The 14,616-nt window shown below is 37.7% G+C and overlaps 1 protein-coding gene across 4 annotated transcripts in view; it reads right to left on the bottom strand.

The window, feature by feature from the left end:
- Positions 1 to 14,616, bottom strand: part of TADA2A (transcriptional adaptor 2A) — a 46,235-nt gene that overhangs the window by 28,859 nt on the left and 2,760 nt on the right. For 3 of the 4 annotated variants that reach the window (XM_027516916.1, XM_027516919.1, XM_027516917.1), the window contains exons 2-4: positions 14,272 to 14,418; positions 4,702 to 4,808; positions 3,633 to 3,692 (exon numbers count right to left, since the gene is read on the bottom strand). In XM_027516916.1, the coding sequence (XP_027372717.1) occupies positions 3,633 to 3,692; positions 4,702 to 4,808; positions 14,272 to 14,296 (192 nt within the window). In that variant the 5' untranslated portion in view covers positions 14,297 to 14,418. The remainder of the gene's footprint in view (positions 1 to 3,632; positions 3,693 to 4,701; positions 4,809 to 14,271; positions 14,419 to 14,616) is intronic. The other variant, XM_027516918.1, reaches the window with a different exon arrangement.

The following is a 14,616-nucleotide window of genomic DNA, read 5'->3' as shown; positions in this document are numbered from 1 at the left end:
CCTCCATCCATGGGATTTTCCAGGCAAGAGTACTGGAGTGGGTTGCCATTGCCTTCTCCGAATCTTGGCCCTGCTGAACAAGAATCTCTAATAGCAAGGTCTAGGAATCTTTAATATTAAGAAGCTCCCAGGTGATTCTTATGCACTAAAGTTTAAGAATCACTGGTATAAAGGGTGTGGCAAAAAGAGGTGCCTTGACTTGTTCAAGGTTCTAAGAATTATAAGACAAAAATAGGCAAAGAACTCAGAAATCTTGATTAATGCACCACCCACCACAGCATGAGTAACTTCCAAAAATACAGCACTGTGAGATGGCAAAAGTACTGAAAACCATTTAAAGTTTTCTGAGGCTTCATATGGAAAAAAAAAAAAAAAAAATCAAGGTTTTAGTGGTTTCATGTATAGAAAACCAAAATTTGGTCATCACTCCTATGGAAGGAGATTCATCTTTTCCTTATCTGGGAGTAAAGACTAGAAGAATAAAAAAAGAGCATTAGTAATCTCCAAACACGCTATAAAATAAAGAACAGAATTCTGAAATGTGTTTGAATGGGTGTAGAATAGGTGAGAAAAGAATGATGTAATCTGAAGAGTTAGATGGACTTGGAGAGAAACTTCGTGCCATCAGCATTAGGCAGAAGGCATGGTGCCCAGAACAGTTAAAGAGAGTTCATGGTCAGTCTTCCTGCAGAGGATAACCTCAATCTACTTAAAGTACACTAAATCACAATCCAAATAAATAAATATGTATTCTGCTTCTTAGCATTCTTGTGTGAATTTTGGATGAATAAAGCTAACTTTTGAAGATGGGATAACCTTAGTGAAATGAACTCAGAGCCACAGCTACTCTGACCACACTCTTCCTCCAATCCTGCATTCATTTTGCAATTAACAAAAGAGAAACAAAAGGGAAAAAAATTCTTATTTCATATATTCCATATCATATGTTGTCAGAGAAATGCAAGTTAAAATGAGACAGCACCATATACCTATCAGAATGGCCAAAACCCAGAACACTGACAACACCAAATGCTGGCAAGGGTGTGGAGCAACAGGAACTCTCTTCCATGCTGGTGGGAACACAAAATGGCACAGCCACTTGGGCAGTTTGACAGTTTCTTACAAAATGAAACATACCCTTACCATACGATTCAGCAACCATGTTTCTTGGTATTTACCCAAAGGAACTGAAAACTTAGGTCTGAAGAAAAACCTGTATGTGGATATCTATAGTTGCTTTATTCTTAATTGTCAAAACTTGGAAGCAACCAAGATATCCTTCAGTAGGTGGATGAATAAATAAACTGTGGTACATCTAGACAACAGACTATTATTCAGGGCTAAAAAAGAAACAAGCTATCAAGCCATGAAAAGACATGCAGGAAACTTACATACATATTACTTAGTGAAAGAAGCCAATCTGAAGAGGGTACTCTATACGATCCCAACTCTATGACATTTTGGAAAAGGCAAAACCATGGAGGTCACCAAAAGATCCATGGTTGCCAGGAGTTAGGGGGAGGGGTGGATGAGGAGGCAGAACACAGAAGACTTTTAGGACCGTGAAACTACTCTTTATGATACTATAATGGTAGATGCATGTCGTTCTGTATTTCCACAAATCCACAGAATGTGTTAACACGCAGAGTGAACCCTAATATAAACTACGGACTTTGGGTGATAATGAGGGTCAATGTAGGTTCCTCAGTGATAATTTATGTGCAATTCTGCTGGGGGATGCTGATAATAGGGGAGGCTATGCATTTGTGGGGGCAGAGGATACACGTGAAATTTATGTACTTTGCACTCGATTTTGCTGTGAACTTATAACTGATCTAAAAATCAAAGCCTAATATTAAAAAATATACTCCAAACCTTACAATTAGTGAAGAAAATACTTAGAAGACTGAAGGTGTTTAGAGAGAGGTAGGGGAAGGCCAGAAGGTTGGCTGCCAAGAACTCTTAGCAAGGAGCATATCTTGAACTAATTCATTATAGACCAGGACCTGACTCTCGGCATTACAGGCCCAGAAATTCACTCAAGGCTTCACAAATAAGACTTGGAGATGCTGAGTTCCCCTTTTCAAACTTCTAAAAGACAGAAGTAGACATGCTACAGCACTGTGGTAGACAGAATTCTAAAGATGCCCTCCACTCCCCAAAGATTCTTGTCCCCTGATTAGTCAAACACTAACTAAATATTCCTGTGAAGGGACTATGCTGACCAGGTACTAATTAACTGACTGTAAAATAGGGCGATTATGGAGGTAAATCCACTGTAATCACATAGGCCTTAAGAGAGAAAGAAGAGTCAGAGAGATTCAGCACAGGAGTCATGAACCAGGAGAGGTCAGAGAGGCCAAGTATTTCATCAATAACCTTCAAGACCTCCCTGCTGTTGGTGGCTTTGAATATGGACAAAGCGGGTCAGGAACCTCTAGAGGCTGAGAGCAAGTCCCAGCCAACAATCAAGAAGGAAACATTATCATCACTCCTACAACCTCCAGGCAGTGAATTCTGTCAACAACTTGAATGGGAAGAGTCTGAAAGTGGATTCTCTCCAGACAGACCAACACTTTCATTTCAGCCTTATGGAATCTGGAACAAACCAATTAACATAATTGGTCTTCTGACCAACAGAACTGAGATAATAAATTCCTATTGTCTTAAACTGCCTCATTTTTGATAAGTTGTTATGGCAGCAAGAGAAAACTACACAAGTATCAATCGATTAATCCATGACGTGAGACTACTGTCAAGAAGATGCCCAACCAGCATTCTTTCCTTTAAGAAAAACCAACAAAGGAGGCCAAATGTAAGAAAACTACTTGGTGAACCAGGCGATAGGCTCCGATAACAGACAGAGGTATTGTATACACGCCTGCCAAGCATACCAGATATTTACTTTGGCTTAGTAAAGTGCCCACTCCTCTGGCTAGATATTGGAATGCATGCTGTCACTTCAGTCGTGTCTGACTCTGTGTGACTCTGCCAGCTGTCCATGGGATTCTCCAGGCAGGAATACTGGAGTGGGTTCCCATTTCCTTCTCCCAAGATATTGGAAGGACACTACTAATATCCATCCATCTCTCATTCCTTCTTTACAGGTGTCAAAAAAATCAAATTATAGCCAAGTCTTTCTCTGGCCTATGAGTCAATCTATCTCTTCAAAGTGAGTTTACATATTACTATATCATTCAGCCTATACTCATTTTACAACTTAACTCTCCAAGGGTAACCAATTTCTCCAAGGCCGAGAAGGTAGAGTGCCAGACATAAATCTCACCACTGCCCACATGAACCACATAAAAATACCATTAGCCAAACACAGTAACAATACATTTACTGTTTATAAATGAACCTAGAAAGCAGCACACCTCTGACCCTTACATAGTAAATCTCAAAGAATACTTCCTTTAAATTCCTTTTAAATTAAACCAAAAATCTGAGTATATAAAATGATTTTCAGACTTGAATGCTTTAGTAGATCCATAAAATCCTAAAAAGCTTATTGGGCAATGATTACTTAATTCAGACATGGGGGAAAGAAAAGGGAGATACTTGCAGATGAAGAAAGACTAATACCCAGTATAAAATCTGAAAATGAAGGGAAATTCCTACAACTTCATTACCATTATTTCATAAGTATGATCACTTTGATGTTTCTTGTACTCAAATCCCCGTGTGAAACACTGAAAAAGAAAGGAAAATTAAGTTACCAAAAAGTTACATTTTGAAATGCTTTCTTAAAGGATAGAAGATGACTTGGGGGTATTTTACTCTTGAATGAGTTTTTAAGAATTCATTTACTCTTGTTTGCAGCCACACCTCAAAGGTTAGGTTCATGATCACAGCTTTTCAATGGCCCTCATAGAGAAAAAACAACAATCTGGGAAAAAAGACTTATTCCTAGGACAATTCTTCCTTTTAGAAAAGCATAAGCCCTGGAAGCAGACTGTCTAAAATTGAATCCTTGCTCTTAGTGTATTTCAGCAATTCTAAGATACACTTGGTCATGTTTTCAAACTCTGAAATGTGGATTCGTCTTATAATAAAAACTATATTACAACTTCCATTAGCCATTTTTACACTTTAACATCTCTGAAATTGGGATGTTTCTTTTAATCAATAGCATTCTGGATCTGATAAAATATGGTATTTGCTGTGTGACCCTGAAGCAACTATTTAACCTCTCTTTGGCCAAGTTTCCTCTGTAAAATAGGAGTACTAATCATTACTACTTCCTAGGGCTGCAGTGATGATTTAAAAGTTAATTCACGCAAAGTACTCAAAACAGAGCCTGGCACAGAGTAAGCACTTATCAGTACTGCTATTACTATCATCATCGACAGAACACTTTGTTCCTTTGTCACCTGCCCAAACATCACTCTTCAATAAGATAAAAAACAGTGTCACAGGAGGTATCAAAAGGAATAATCCTCCAATTCTGTTTCCTGTAGTTCCAATACTTGAAATCTACTGGCAAAAACAGCATTAGGTTGATACAGGAGGAAGTGGAATATTCAACAGACTATCTCATCCATCTTGCTCTCTTCTCCAATTTTTCACTGGTAAAATGGATAATTAAAGACTGACTAGAAAAAATAGATTTAACTACGTACGGTCCTTCTGAGCAACTGACAGTCATCACTGAATTTACTATGCCTATAAAACTAGGCAAGCCTTCCCTTAATGAGTTACCTGTAAGCAGAGGAAAAAAGGAGGTGGACCACATTCTGCACACTTGATATAAGGCTCCATGAGGTAGGAGGAGCAGCCTCGGCAAGGTGGCTTATCAGAGGGATCACCTAGAACATAAAGAAAAATTACTAGCTTTTAAACACCGTATGACTATCTTCAGCACCAGAAGCTAGAAATCTGCAAATGATTACACAAGGTAATACACTGTGCTGAAAAGTTCATGGAGATAAGATGAGCTCATTCCAAATAGGAAAACACAAAAATGATGTTCCTTTTTATTTCAGGGCAGCTTTGTTCCTTCCTATAGTACCTACTATTTCAAGCATTTAAGTAGATATGGCACCTGCAGAGAAACAAACACAAGTTTTAACTGGAAGTCTCATAGTGCCCACAATTTATTTTCCCATGGGAAAATAATGTCACCTACCTACCTAACACATATACAGTTACAGATAAAGCCCATCTGACAAAATGTTAATAACTGCTGTATCTGGGTAATGGGCTACAAGTAATCACTGTACTGTTGTTTCAAATTCTTTACAAGTTTGAAATTTTTCATAATAAAAAGTTGGGAGCAAAAACTCTTTAACTATACACCTTGGGATGTACTAATTTATACCTGAGTTGGGAGTTAAACCTAGGACAGCTCCCTCCCTTTCTCCCATAGTAAGCAGAGAGCAGAGCAGACCTTCCTCCAGTTCCAATGACAGTGCTATCTCTGAAATACCAAGGCAAGGAGTACAACCCAAACTCTAAGGTCTAAAGTTATAAAAATGCATACATGTGTGTCCCTGGCTGCCCCAAACTGCCACTCTCGAGTCAGGGCAACACAGCAGAGTTGTTCTCTGTGATCCACAGGAATCTAAGAACACAGGCTTGAAGGTAGAGAAGGGATTTAATCTGTTTGGCCTGAGGCAGACATTTCTCACATTCTGTAATAGAATGCTTCTCCCTAAAATCCAAGAAACACTCTTCAAGGCACCTTTCCCTCCTTTAAGTGGTGATTATTATTCTTTTTTTTCTAAATGAAGACCTGTAGAAAGGTGACAGGAAAGAAAGGTAATCTTTCTGGCCATAGCTTCAAAGTAAATATCTGGAACAGAAACTATCCCATTTCTCCCATTTAAAACAAAAATGATTTTATATTAAATGTCAATTTTTATCAAATTACCTTCTCACATCCTTTTAATGATACGTTTTTCTTTTTTCAAACTTTCTTCAACGATAACAACAAAAAAATTGACCAATAACTGACCTAAATAGGTTTTAAACTTTTATGTCAAGAAGTAATTGTTTTACAAAAAATAATCCAACTTATAAAGATTTTAGACAATAAAAGAATGTCACCCTCTATTACCATGCTGATTTCCAGCCCTTCTTCCTTTTATGTGTGTGTATATATTTAACAAACGTGAGATACCACACATGATGTTTTATAGCCTGTTTTTTTTTCCACTTGACAATATATACTCAACATCTATCATGACGGTACACACAAAGCTCCCCCATTCTTTTTAATGGATGAATAATATTCCAGTATATCAATTTCCTAACCTAGTGGTTTTCAGCTGCCTCCTAGGAAAGCACTGTGTAAATCTGAGGAGATGCCTTCCTGTTGCCATGATGACTAGGGAGCACTACTGCACTTAGCAGCAGGGACCAGGGATGCTAGACATCCTACAGCACTCAAGACATTACTACACACCACAGAACTGGCCTGTCCACTGCACAACTTTCAAATGTCCCACCAGATGTTCAAGTAGGTGAAAACTTATTCATAATTACATGACCTGAAACCTAATTACACATAAGACAAAATGTTCCTGATAGTTCTAACATGTGCTGAATTTTCCAGGAAGGCAGCTGCATTACTTCAAGAGGAGATTTTATCTTGTTTTGTTCAGAATTTTACTAACACTTAAGTTGTGGTATTTCTGAATCACCAATGCAACACACATGAATCACTGTGCATTTGTAGTTGTAATATGCACAGTGATTCAACATATGAATAGAAGCATCTGACTACTAAGGCATTATGTCTTCCACTGTAATGACTAAACATATGGAGATAGGTATTATTTTGTTATAAATTACATTATTATATATTACTTCATTTATCCTTTATAGTATAGGTAGGGCATTATTTTTATTTCTTTGAAATCATGGGCATAGATATGTTATCTATGCATTTCATTTCCAAATAGTAAAAGAGGCTTTAAAAACATAAAAATCAAACACTGAGTCTCATAAGATTGAGAACCACTAGTCTAACCAGTTCCCTGCTGCTGGGCATTTATGTTGTTTCCAATTTTTCACTATTATAAAAAATGCTGAAGTCAATGTTCCTGTACGTTAGGTTGGTGCAAAAGTAGCTACAGTTTTGCGCTATTGAAGCTTGCCATTTGATATTAGAATAATTCTTAAATGTGGTTATGTTATACAACATTTTAATGCACATTTCTTGCTTTATGTTTTTTTGCTAATGACTTAATACTTGCTATTTATTTTATATTTATTTTAGACTATAGAAATAATAGACAAAAAAGCAAATTCAAGTGATTTTTTTAATTCAAGTTCAAAATGGTTCGTAAAGCAGCAGAGACAACGCACAACATCAACAACACATTTGGCCCAGGAAGTGCTAATGAACATACAGTGCAGTGGTGGTTCAAGAAGTTCTGCAAAGGAAACAAGAGGCTTGAAGATGAGGAGCATAGTGGCTGGCTATCGGAAGCCAACAACCAATTGAGAGCCATCACTGAAGTTGATCCTCTTACAACTATACAAGAAGCTGCTGAAGAACCCAATGTCGACCACTCTACGGTCGCTGGCATTTGAAGCAAATTGGAAAGGTGAAAAAGTTTGATGAGTGTGTGCCTCATGAACTGACTGAAATTTTAAAAAAAATCATCATTTTGAAGTGTTGTCTTCTGCCGGCGTGAGGAGCTCCGCCCGTGGCAAAGGTCATGAGGAAGGAGGCATGGCATACGCAAAGGCGGGATCGAGCCTCAGGAGTCCCCCTGGATATTCTCAAGCATCTACCCCCAAAAACCAGAGTCTGCCTACTTTACTGTTTTGTGCTGTCACCTCTGACATTACTGGGGGCTGTCCCCCACCACCATCTCTCTCTCTCTGATAAAGAGTTAACTTACAGCTCCAGTTAATAAAGTTCCTGGGCATTAGGAGTGTTTAAATCCAAACCCCTCAGATAGCTCTCTAACTCACCTGACAAGTTTACCCGGACTCCTACAGCTATGCATACGATTGTTTACAGTCTCCCAGCCGCGAGAGGCAAGGGAAGCTTAAGATATTCAAATAGCTTAGAGCCTCTCAGAGAGATAGAAACTGTCACAATAAAACTAGTAAAAGATTTCATTGATGAGCCAATGCTTGCTGCCAAGCTTCCACATCCCCTGTATTGTATCCTTGAATGTGTATTAATTAATATACTTGGTATGTAGAAAAAATAAGTAGTGGCCTTGGTGCTAGCAACTTTAGACCCTTAAGGTAATAAATTCTTTCCTTTGTTGTAAGCCCACTGCACCTCTGCCCTATAGGAATGCAACTTTATCTAACACCTTCAGAGGATGGCGCCAAACTTCAAAATAATTACTCTTAGAGAAAATAAGTCTCACGGTTGACAAACCTTTATCAGAGTCATAAAATGTTAATAGGCCTTCTGGCCAAAAGATGATGTAAATCACCTAAACCATTTGTATACGATAAATTTGCAGGAAAGAAACCCTGGTTTTGATAAGGATCAGAGACTGCTGACTTTGCATGATTTCACACCCCCTATTATCCTCTATGTACAGCTTAGGATATAAAAGCCCCTGTTGAAAATAAAGCTACGGGCCTTGCTCACTGAAGCTTGGTCTCCCCATGTCATTCTTTCTCTCAACCTCTGGCTGAAGTTTCCATCTGGAGTGCGGAGGTCCTCTGCGACCATTTATTTGCCTGGGCTTCTAAGACCCACTCAAGAAGGTGCCTAAGGTGGGGCACCTTCTGCTATTCGAGAGGGCGCCTGCGGCCTCCGTGGTCAGAGCTAACTTGATGTCACAGGTTATATTGATTTTCCGCGTAAACCAAGCTACTCAGCCTCTTTTCTCCGTTGAATTTTCCTACTGAGCTATCCTCATTCTATTACTCTTTATATCTCTGATGAATATTTAAATAAAGCCAGCGTAATCGCTGACGCTGTTTCCCCTTCAAACTCCCTGGATCAGCCCGGGCTGGACCTCGGCAGTCTTCTCTTATTCTACGCAACAATGAACCACTTCTTGATTAGACTATGACATGCAACGAAAAGTGGATTGTATACGACACCCAGTAACAACCAGTTCAGTGGCTGGACCAAGAAGCTCCAAAGCACTTCCCAAAGCCAAACTCCCACCAAAAAAGGTCATGGTCACTGTTTGGTGGTCTGCTGCCAGTCTCATCTACTACAGCTTTCTGAATCTCAGCAAAACCATTACATCTGAGAAGTATGCTCAGTTTACCGATGAAACGCACCAGAAACTAAAATGCCCGGTATTGGTCAACAGAAAAGACCCAATTCTTCTTCATGACAATGCCTGACTGCACATCGCACAACCAAGGCTTCAAAAGTTGGACGAATTGGGCTACGAAGTTTTGCCTCATCTGCCATATTCACCTGACCTCCTGCCAACTGACTACCACTTCTTCAAGAATCTTGACAACTTTTTGCAGGGAAAATGTTTTCATAACCAGCAGGAGGCAGAAAATGCTTTCTAAGAGTTTGTTGAATCCTGAAATATGGATTTTTACATTGTAAGAATAAACTTATTTCTTGTTGGCAAAAATATGTTGATTGCAATGTTTCCTATAACTTTGAGCCTAGCTATAATGATTTAAAATTCACGGTCCAAAACTGCAACTATGTTTGCACCAACCTAGTATATAACATTTCACATTTTGTTCCTCAGGATTTCTATTTTCCTACAGCTACAACTGTTAAGTATGTAGAAGGTTTCTGATATATATAGCCAAACTATCCCTCACAAAGGATCCAGAACTTTTCTGTAACCTAGGAGGAAGGAAAGACTTTTTTTAAACAATCATTCAAAATCCAGAGGCAATAAAGGAATAATAAATTTGACTACATAGACAAAATAAAAATCTTTTTGGCAAAAAAAAAAAAATCATAATACAGAAAGCAAATAAACTAGAAGAAAATACTTGTAAACATATCATAGACAAAGGGCTAACACCCTTAACATAGAAAGAACCTTTAAAAACTGAGAGAAAGGAACTTCCCGGGTGGCACAGTTGATAAGAATCTGCCTGCCAACGCAGAGGTCATGGGTTTGATCCCTAGGCCAGGAAGATTCCATGCGCCACAACTACTGGGCACACTACTGGAAACCCATGTACTTCCAGAGCCTGTGCTCTGCAACAAAAGAACCACGGCAATGAGAAGTCTGCACACCACAACAAAGAGTCGCCTGCACTTGCTGCAACTAGAGAAAGCCTAAGAAAAGCAACAAAAACCCAGCTCAGCCACAATAATTAATTAAAAAAAAAAACTGAGAGGGAAAAAAAAGAACCAAAAATCCTATTTTGAAAGTCATGAAGACATAATTAAGAAAGATGAATATGAACCTTAAACATGAAAAGACATTCAACTTCACTCACAATAAGAGCAATCTACAGAAAGTTCTCACCCATCAGACTGTCAAAAATTCAAAAGCTTGATAATATAGTTTCTCAACAAGCTGTGGGGAAATAGGCATCTTCATATATTGCCTATGGAAATGCAAAAAGGCACAACTCCTTTATAAGGGAATTTAGCAGTATCTAAATATCCATTTATCTTTGGACACAAGAATTCCACTTCTAAAAATTTACCTGAATATATACCTCCAACAATACAAGGTTATGCATTAGAATATTAATTGTAACTGCAAAAAACTATATTGATGTCCAAGCACTGGACAGAAGTTGATCAAACTACAGTATATCCACATAATGGAGTAGTATATGCAACTATTAAAAAAAAACTCCATAAAGTAATATAGTATTTCCAGGAGATACTATTAAATGGGGAAGGAAAAAAAAAGGTGCAAAGATACATAGTATGTTATCTTTACAGTAAGAAATTAGGAAAAACAAAAATATATTCATTTCATGAACCCCAATGCTCACTGAAGCACTATTTACAACAGACAGCACAGAAGCAACCCAGATGTCCATGGACAGATAAATGGATAAAGAAGTTGTGGTACATATATACAATGGAATGTTACTCGGCCATAAAAAGGAACAAATTTGAGTCAGTTCTAGTGAGGCAGATGAAACTAAGAACCTATTACAAACAGTGAAGTCAGTCATAAACGGAAAAACAAATATTGTGTATTAATGCATATACATGAAATCTAGAAAAATGGTACCAATGAACCTATTTGCAGGGTAAGAATAGAGACTCAGACATAGACAACAGACTTATGGATGCAGGAGAGGGTGGGATGAATTGAGAATGTAGCACTGAAATATATACATTACCATATGTAAAGCAGATAGCTAATGGGAAGTTGCTATACAACACAGCGAGCTCAAACTGGTGCTCTGTGACAACCTAGAGGGGGGTGTGATGGGATGGGAGGAAGGTTCAAGAGGGAGGGGACATATGTATACCTATGGCTGATTCATGCTGATGTATGACAGAAACCAACGCTCCACTGTAAAGCAATTAGCTTCCAATTAAAAATAAATAAATTAAAAAATATATATATATACATGCCTATTTGTCTTTGTGAAAAGAAATAAAGGACAGATAAACTAGAAAACAGTGAAGCTGGAAACTTATGAAGGGCTGAATGAGGGAATGGAATGGAGTGGAAGAGACATAAGGAGTAACAATTATGTATATATATAAAAAATCTCCATAGTTTTGACTTTTGGAAATATATTTATGTTCTACAAATTAAAAAATAAAATCAGTAAATATGGAAAGGAAAAACTGAAAGCAGAACGAACAGATAAACCCAAAAGTATTTCAAAAGAACACTGTAACCACAATGAGAAAGGGAAAAAAAAGAACAAATCCAAGTAATTTATGAATATTTAACAACAGACCTTCAGTACTGGGTGATGCAGAGAATTGTAAACAAACCCTGAATTTGTTGAAGTAGGTCTGCTTTATGTAGTGGTACTCACAAAGCAATTCTGAAATACTTTTGGATGTATTAAAAGACTGAGCAAATATGCTGAAGTTTTGGGAGCCAGGGTTTTCACTGATGAAAGGACACAAAATAAGGAAAAAACCTATAATGATAAACTGGAGGTATCAATGTGAACTCATGATTTCTTAAAAAGTGTTACCTATAGGTATATACATGTATATGTGAATATATATATTGGTATTTATGTTTATAGCTTATACACACATATATTTCTGAGCTCTGTGGGCCAAAAAAGCCAAGATGCCAACACACTCTAGCAGCAATAAGCAATGACCAGATCTTGGTTTCTAATGTCATTCCTCTCTAAAAGGACCAAGGACTCCTCACAGAAGTGGCTAATTTCAGAGCTGGGTGATAGGAGGTAAGATGCACCTGGAACGCGGAGCCATACCAAAAAGTAAGGAGATGCTCAAAAAAGTGATGGAGGCTGGGGACAAGTCACAAGGCTGCAGGAGACACCTTGACGGGACTCACAGCAGTCAAATTCGGACAATCTGAGAACCAAAATAACTAAGTATGATAATGAACTATAAATCATTGAAAAAGCAGCAATTCATATCCATACTTAAATAAGTGAAACAAGAAGTCTCTTGACTACAATAAAATGCTAACTAATAGTGCTGAAGTGCTGGGGTCTGGGGAAAAAATCATTTTGTAACCATCATAGTAAATGCAAAAATCATCAATGGATGCTAACTAGGGAGAAATTCTGACGAGGAACAAAATATTTTATGGTCTGAGAAAGTGTCTCCTTACGAGTTGCTTATTATACGTAAGAGAAAAAAAAATTATACAGTGAAGAACTTAAATGTACACCTTGACTGCATTTTCAAAATTAACATCACTAATGAGGGGCAGAGCAAGACCAGACAAACCCAAAATGAGACACCTCTATTTTTAAAAACGGAGGAAAAGGCCTGATTCCCCAAAAGTGTCAGTCACTAAAGACAAAGACTGTGAAAATGTTTCAGTTTAAAGGAGTTAAACTTAATGCAAGACATGACCTCTGACTGTATCCTGTATGGGAAGGAAGGGGAAAAAAAAACACCATAAAAGACATTACTGAGTCAGCTGACAAAACTGGAATACAGATGGTGGGTTAGAGAAAAATATGTTATCAACGTTATTTTACAAAAGTTGGTAACTCTAAGGTTCAGTTCAGTTCAGTTCAGTCCCTCAGTAGTGTCCGACTCTTTGTGACCCCATGAATCGCAGCACGCCAGGCCTCCCTGTCCATCACCAACTCCCGGAGTTCACTCAGACTCACGTCTATCGAGTCAGTGAGGTTAGAACAGAATATCTCTAGTCTTAGGAAATAAACACTAAACTACTTGAGGGTAAAGCCATGACGTATGTCCCTTAGCCTCAAATGATTCTGGGGAAAAAAAAAATGGAGTATGTCTACTTATATATACATACTTATGTAAGTAAATGTGTGTATTTAGAGATAATATATGCAAATAAGGTAAAAGGTTTACAAAAGGTATATGGGGATTCTTTGTACTATCCTTCCAACTTTCCTATGAGTTTGAAATTATTTCCAAGTCAAATTTTTAAAGTTTAGTTTATAAATTATTTTTAAAATTTAAAAATTATTTTTAAAAGGTAGACTGGTTTCAATTTACACTCCCAGCATGGGGATAATTCATTTAGGTTCTCTTTGTATATAAAATGAGATTTAAACTAGATGTGCCTGAAAACTCCATTCTGTCCTAAATTTATAGAGGGAGTGTGATGAGTGAGCAAATTAGATTTCCCCTTAAGAAATCGCTGAACAGTCTACACTCCAAATGTGCCTTTCTAATTCCTCTCATTGGGACGCTACTAACATCTAACAGTGGATTTCTATTTCTGCCAAATATCTTATCTTCAGAATCAGAGAAAAAGTAATAATTTTTTCCCTCCACAGTTATGGCTGCCTGGATTTATTTCACACATACTCCATAATTCTCTGCACTGTTATTACACTGTAGCTTACTCTGAGAATACAAATTCTGCTAAAAACAGAGGGCAGGAGCATTTTCTTTATTCTACCACTGACATTCTTTCTTACCAAGGCACCTGAAATATGTTATTGGTTCTAAAGCTAAATTCCAACTGCTTTTTTCAGTTGAACTATGGGTTAATCATACTATGCACGGTCCATTTGAGCTCAGTTTTCTTATAAGACCTAGGGTGATATGTTTGTGTCAAGAGTTCAGTGGGCAATCAGTAGTATTGGTTGATTTTATTTTGATTTGATATTCTTATTCTTTTAGGATCAGATTCACATGGCTTTAACTTCAAAGTACTTATTTTTCTTCTTTGATCAACTTCCACTTTAGTTTACTATGAATATTAACCTGGGACTTGTTCCCACAGTACTTACTGCTAAAGGAACCCAATCGGTCCATTCCCTAGTTGGCAAAGACTCTGTTGCTTTGATCTTCTTTAATCTGAGTTGCTTCAAGGAGATTTCACAACTTGCCAACACCAAAGCTGATGACCGCTCCTTGTGAACAAACAGAAGTGGCACCTGGATAAGGAAATAATTCAAAGGGACAAGATAAAAAAAAAAAACAAAGGGACAAGATAAAGAGAAAATAATGCTGTGTACTCAGTTGTACATCCTAGTTTTGTTAAGGCTAAGCAAATTATTTTATCTCTATAAGCTCGTTTCCTCCTCTGTAAAATGGATATGCTACAATCATACCTACTTCCTAGAGCTGTTGAG

Source organism: Bos indicus x Bos taurus, chromosome 19 (assembly GCF_003369695.1).
Source record: "Bos indicus x Bos taurus breed Angus x Brahman F1 hybrid chromosome 19, Bos_hybrid_MaternalHap_v2.0, whole genome shotgun sequence".
Lineage (NCBI taxonomy): Eukaryota > Metazoa > Chordata > Mammalia > Artiodactyla > Bovidae > Bos > Bos indicus x Bos taurus.
The sequence above is the reverse complement of the archived record's forward strand: the minus strand, read 5'-3'. Positions and strand labels throughout refer to the sequence as shown.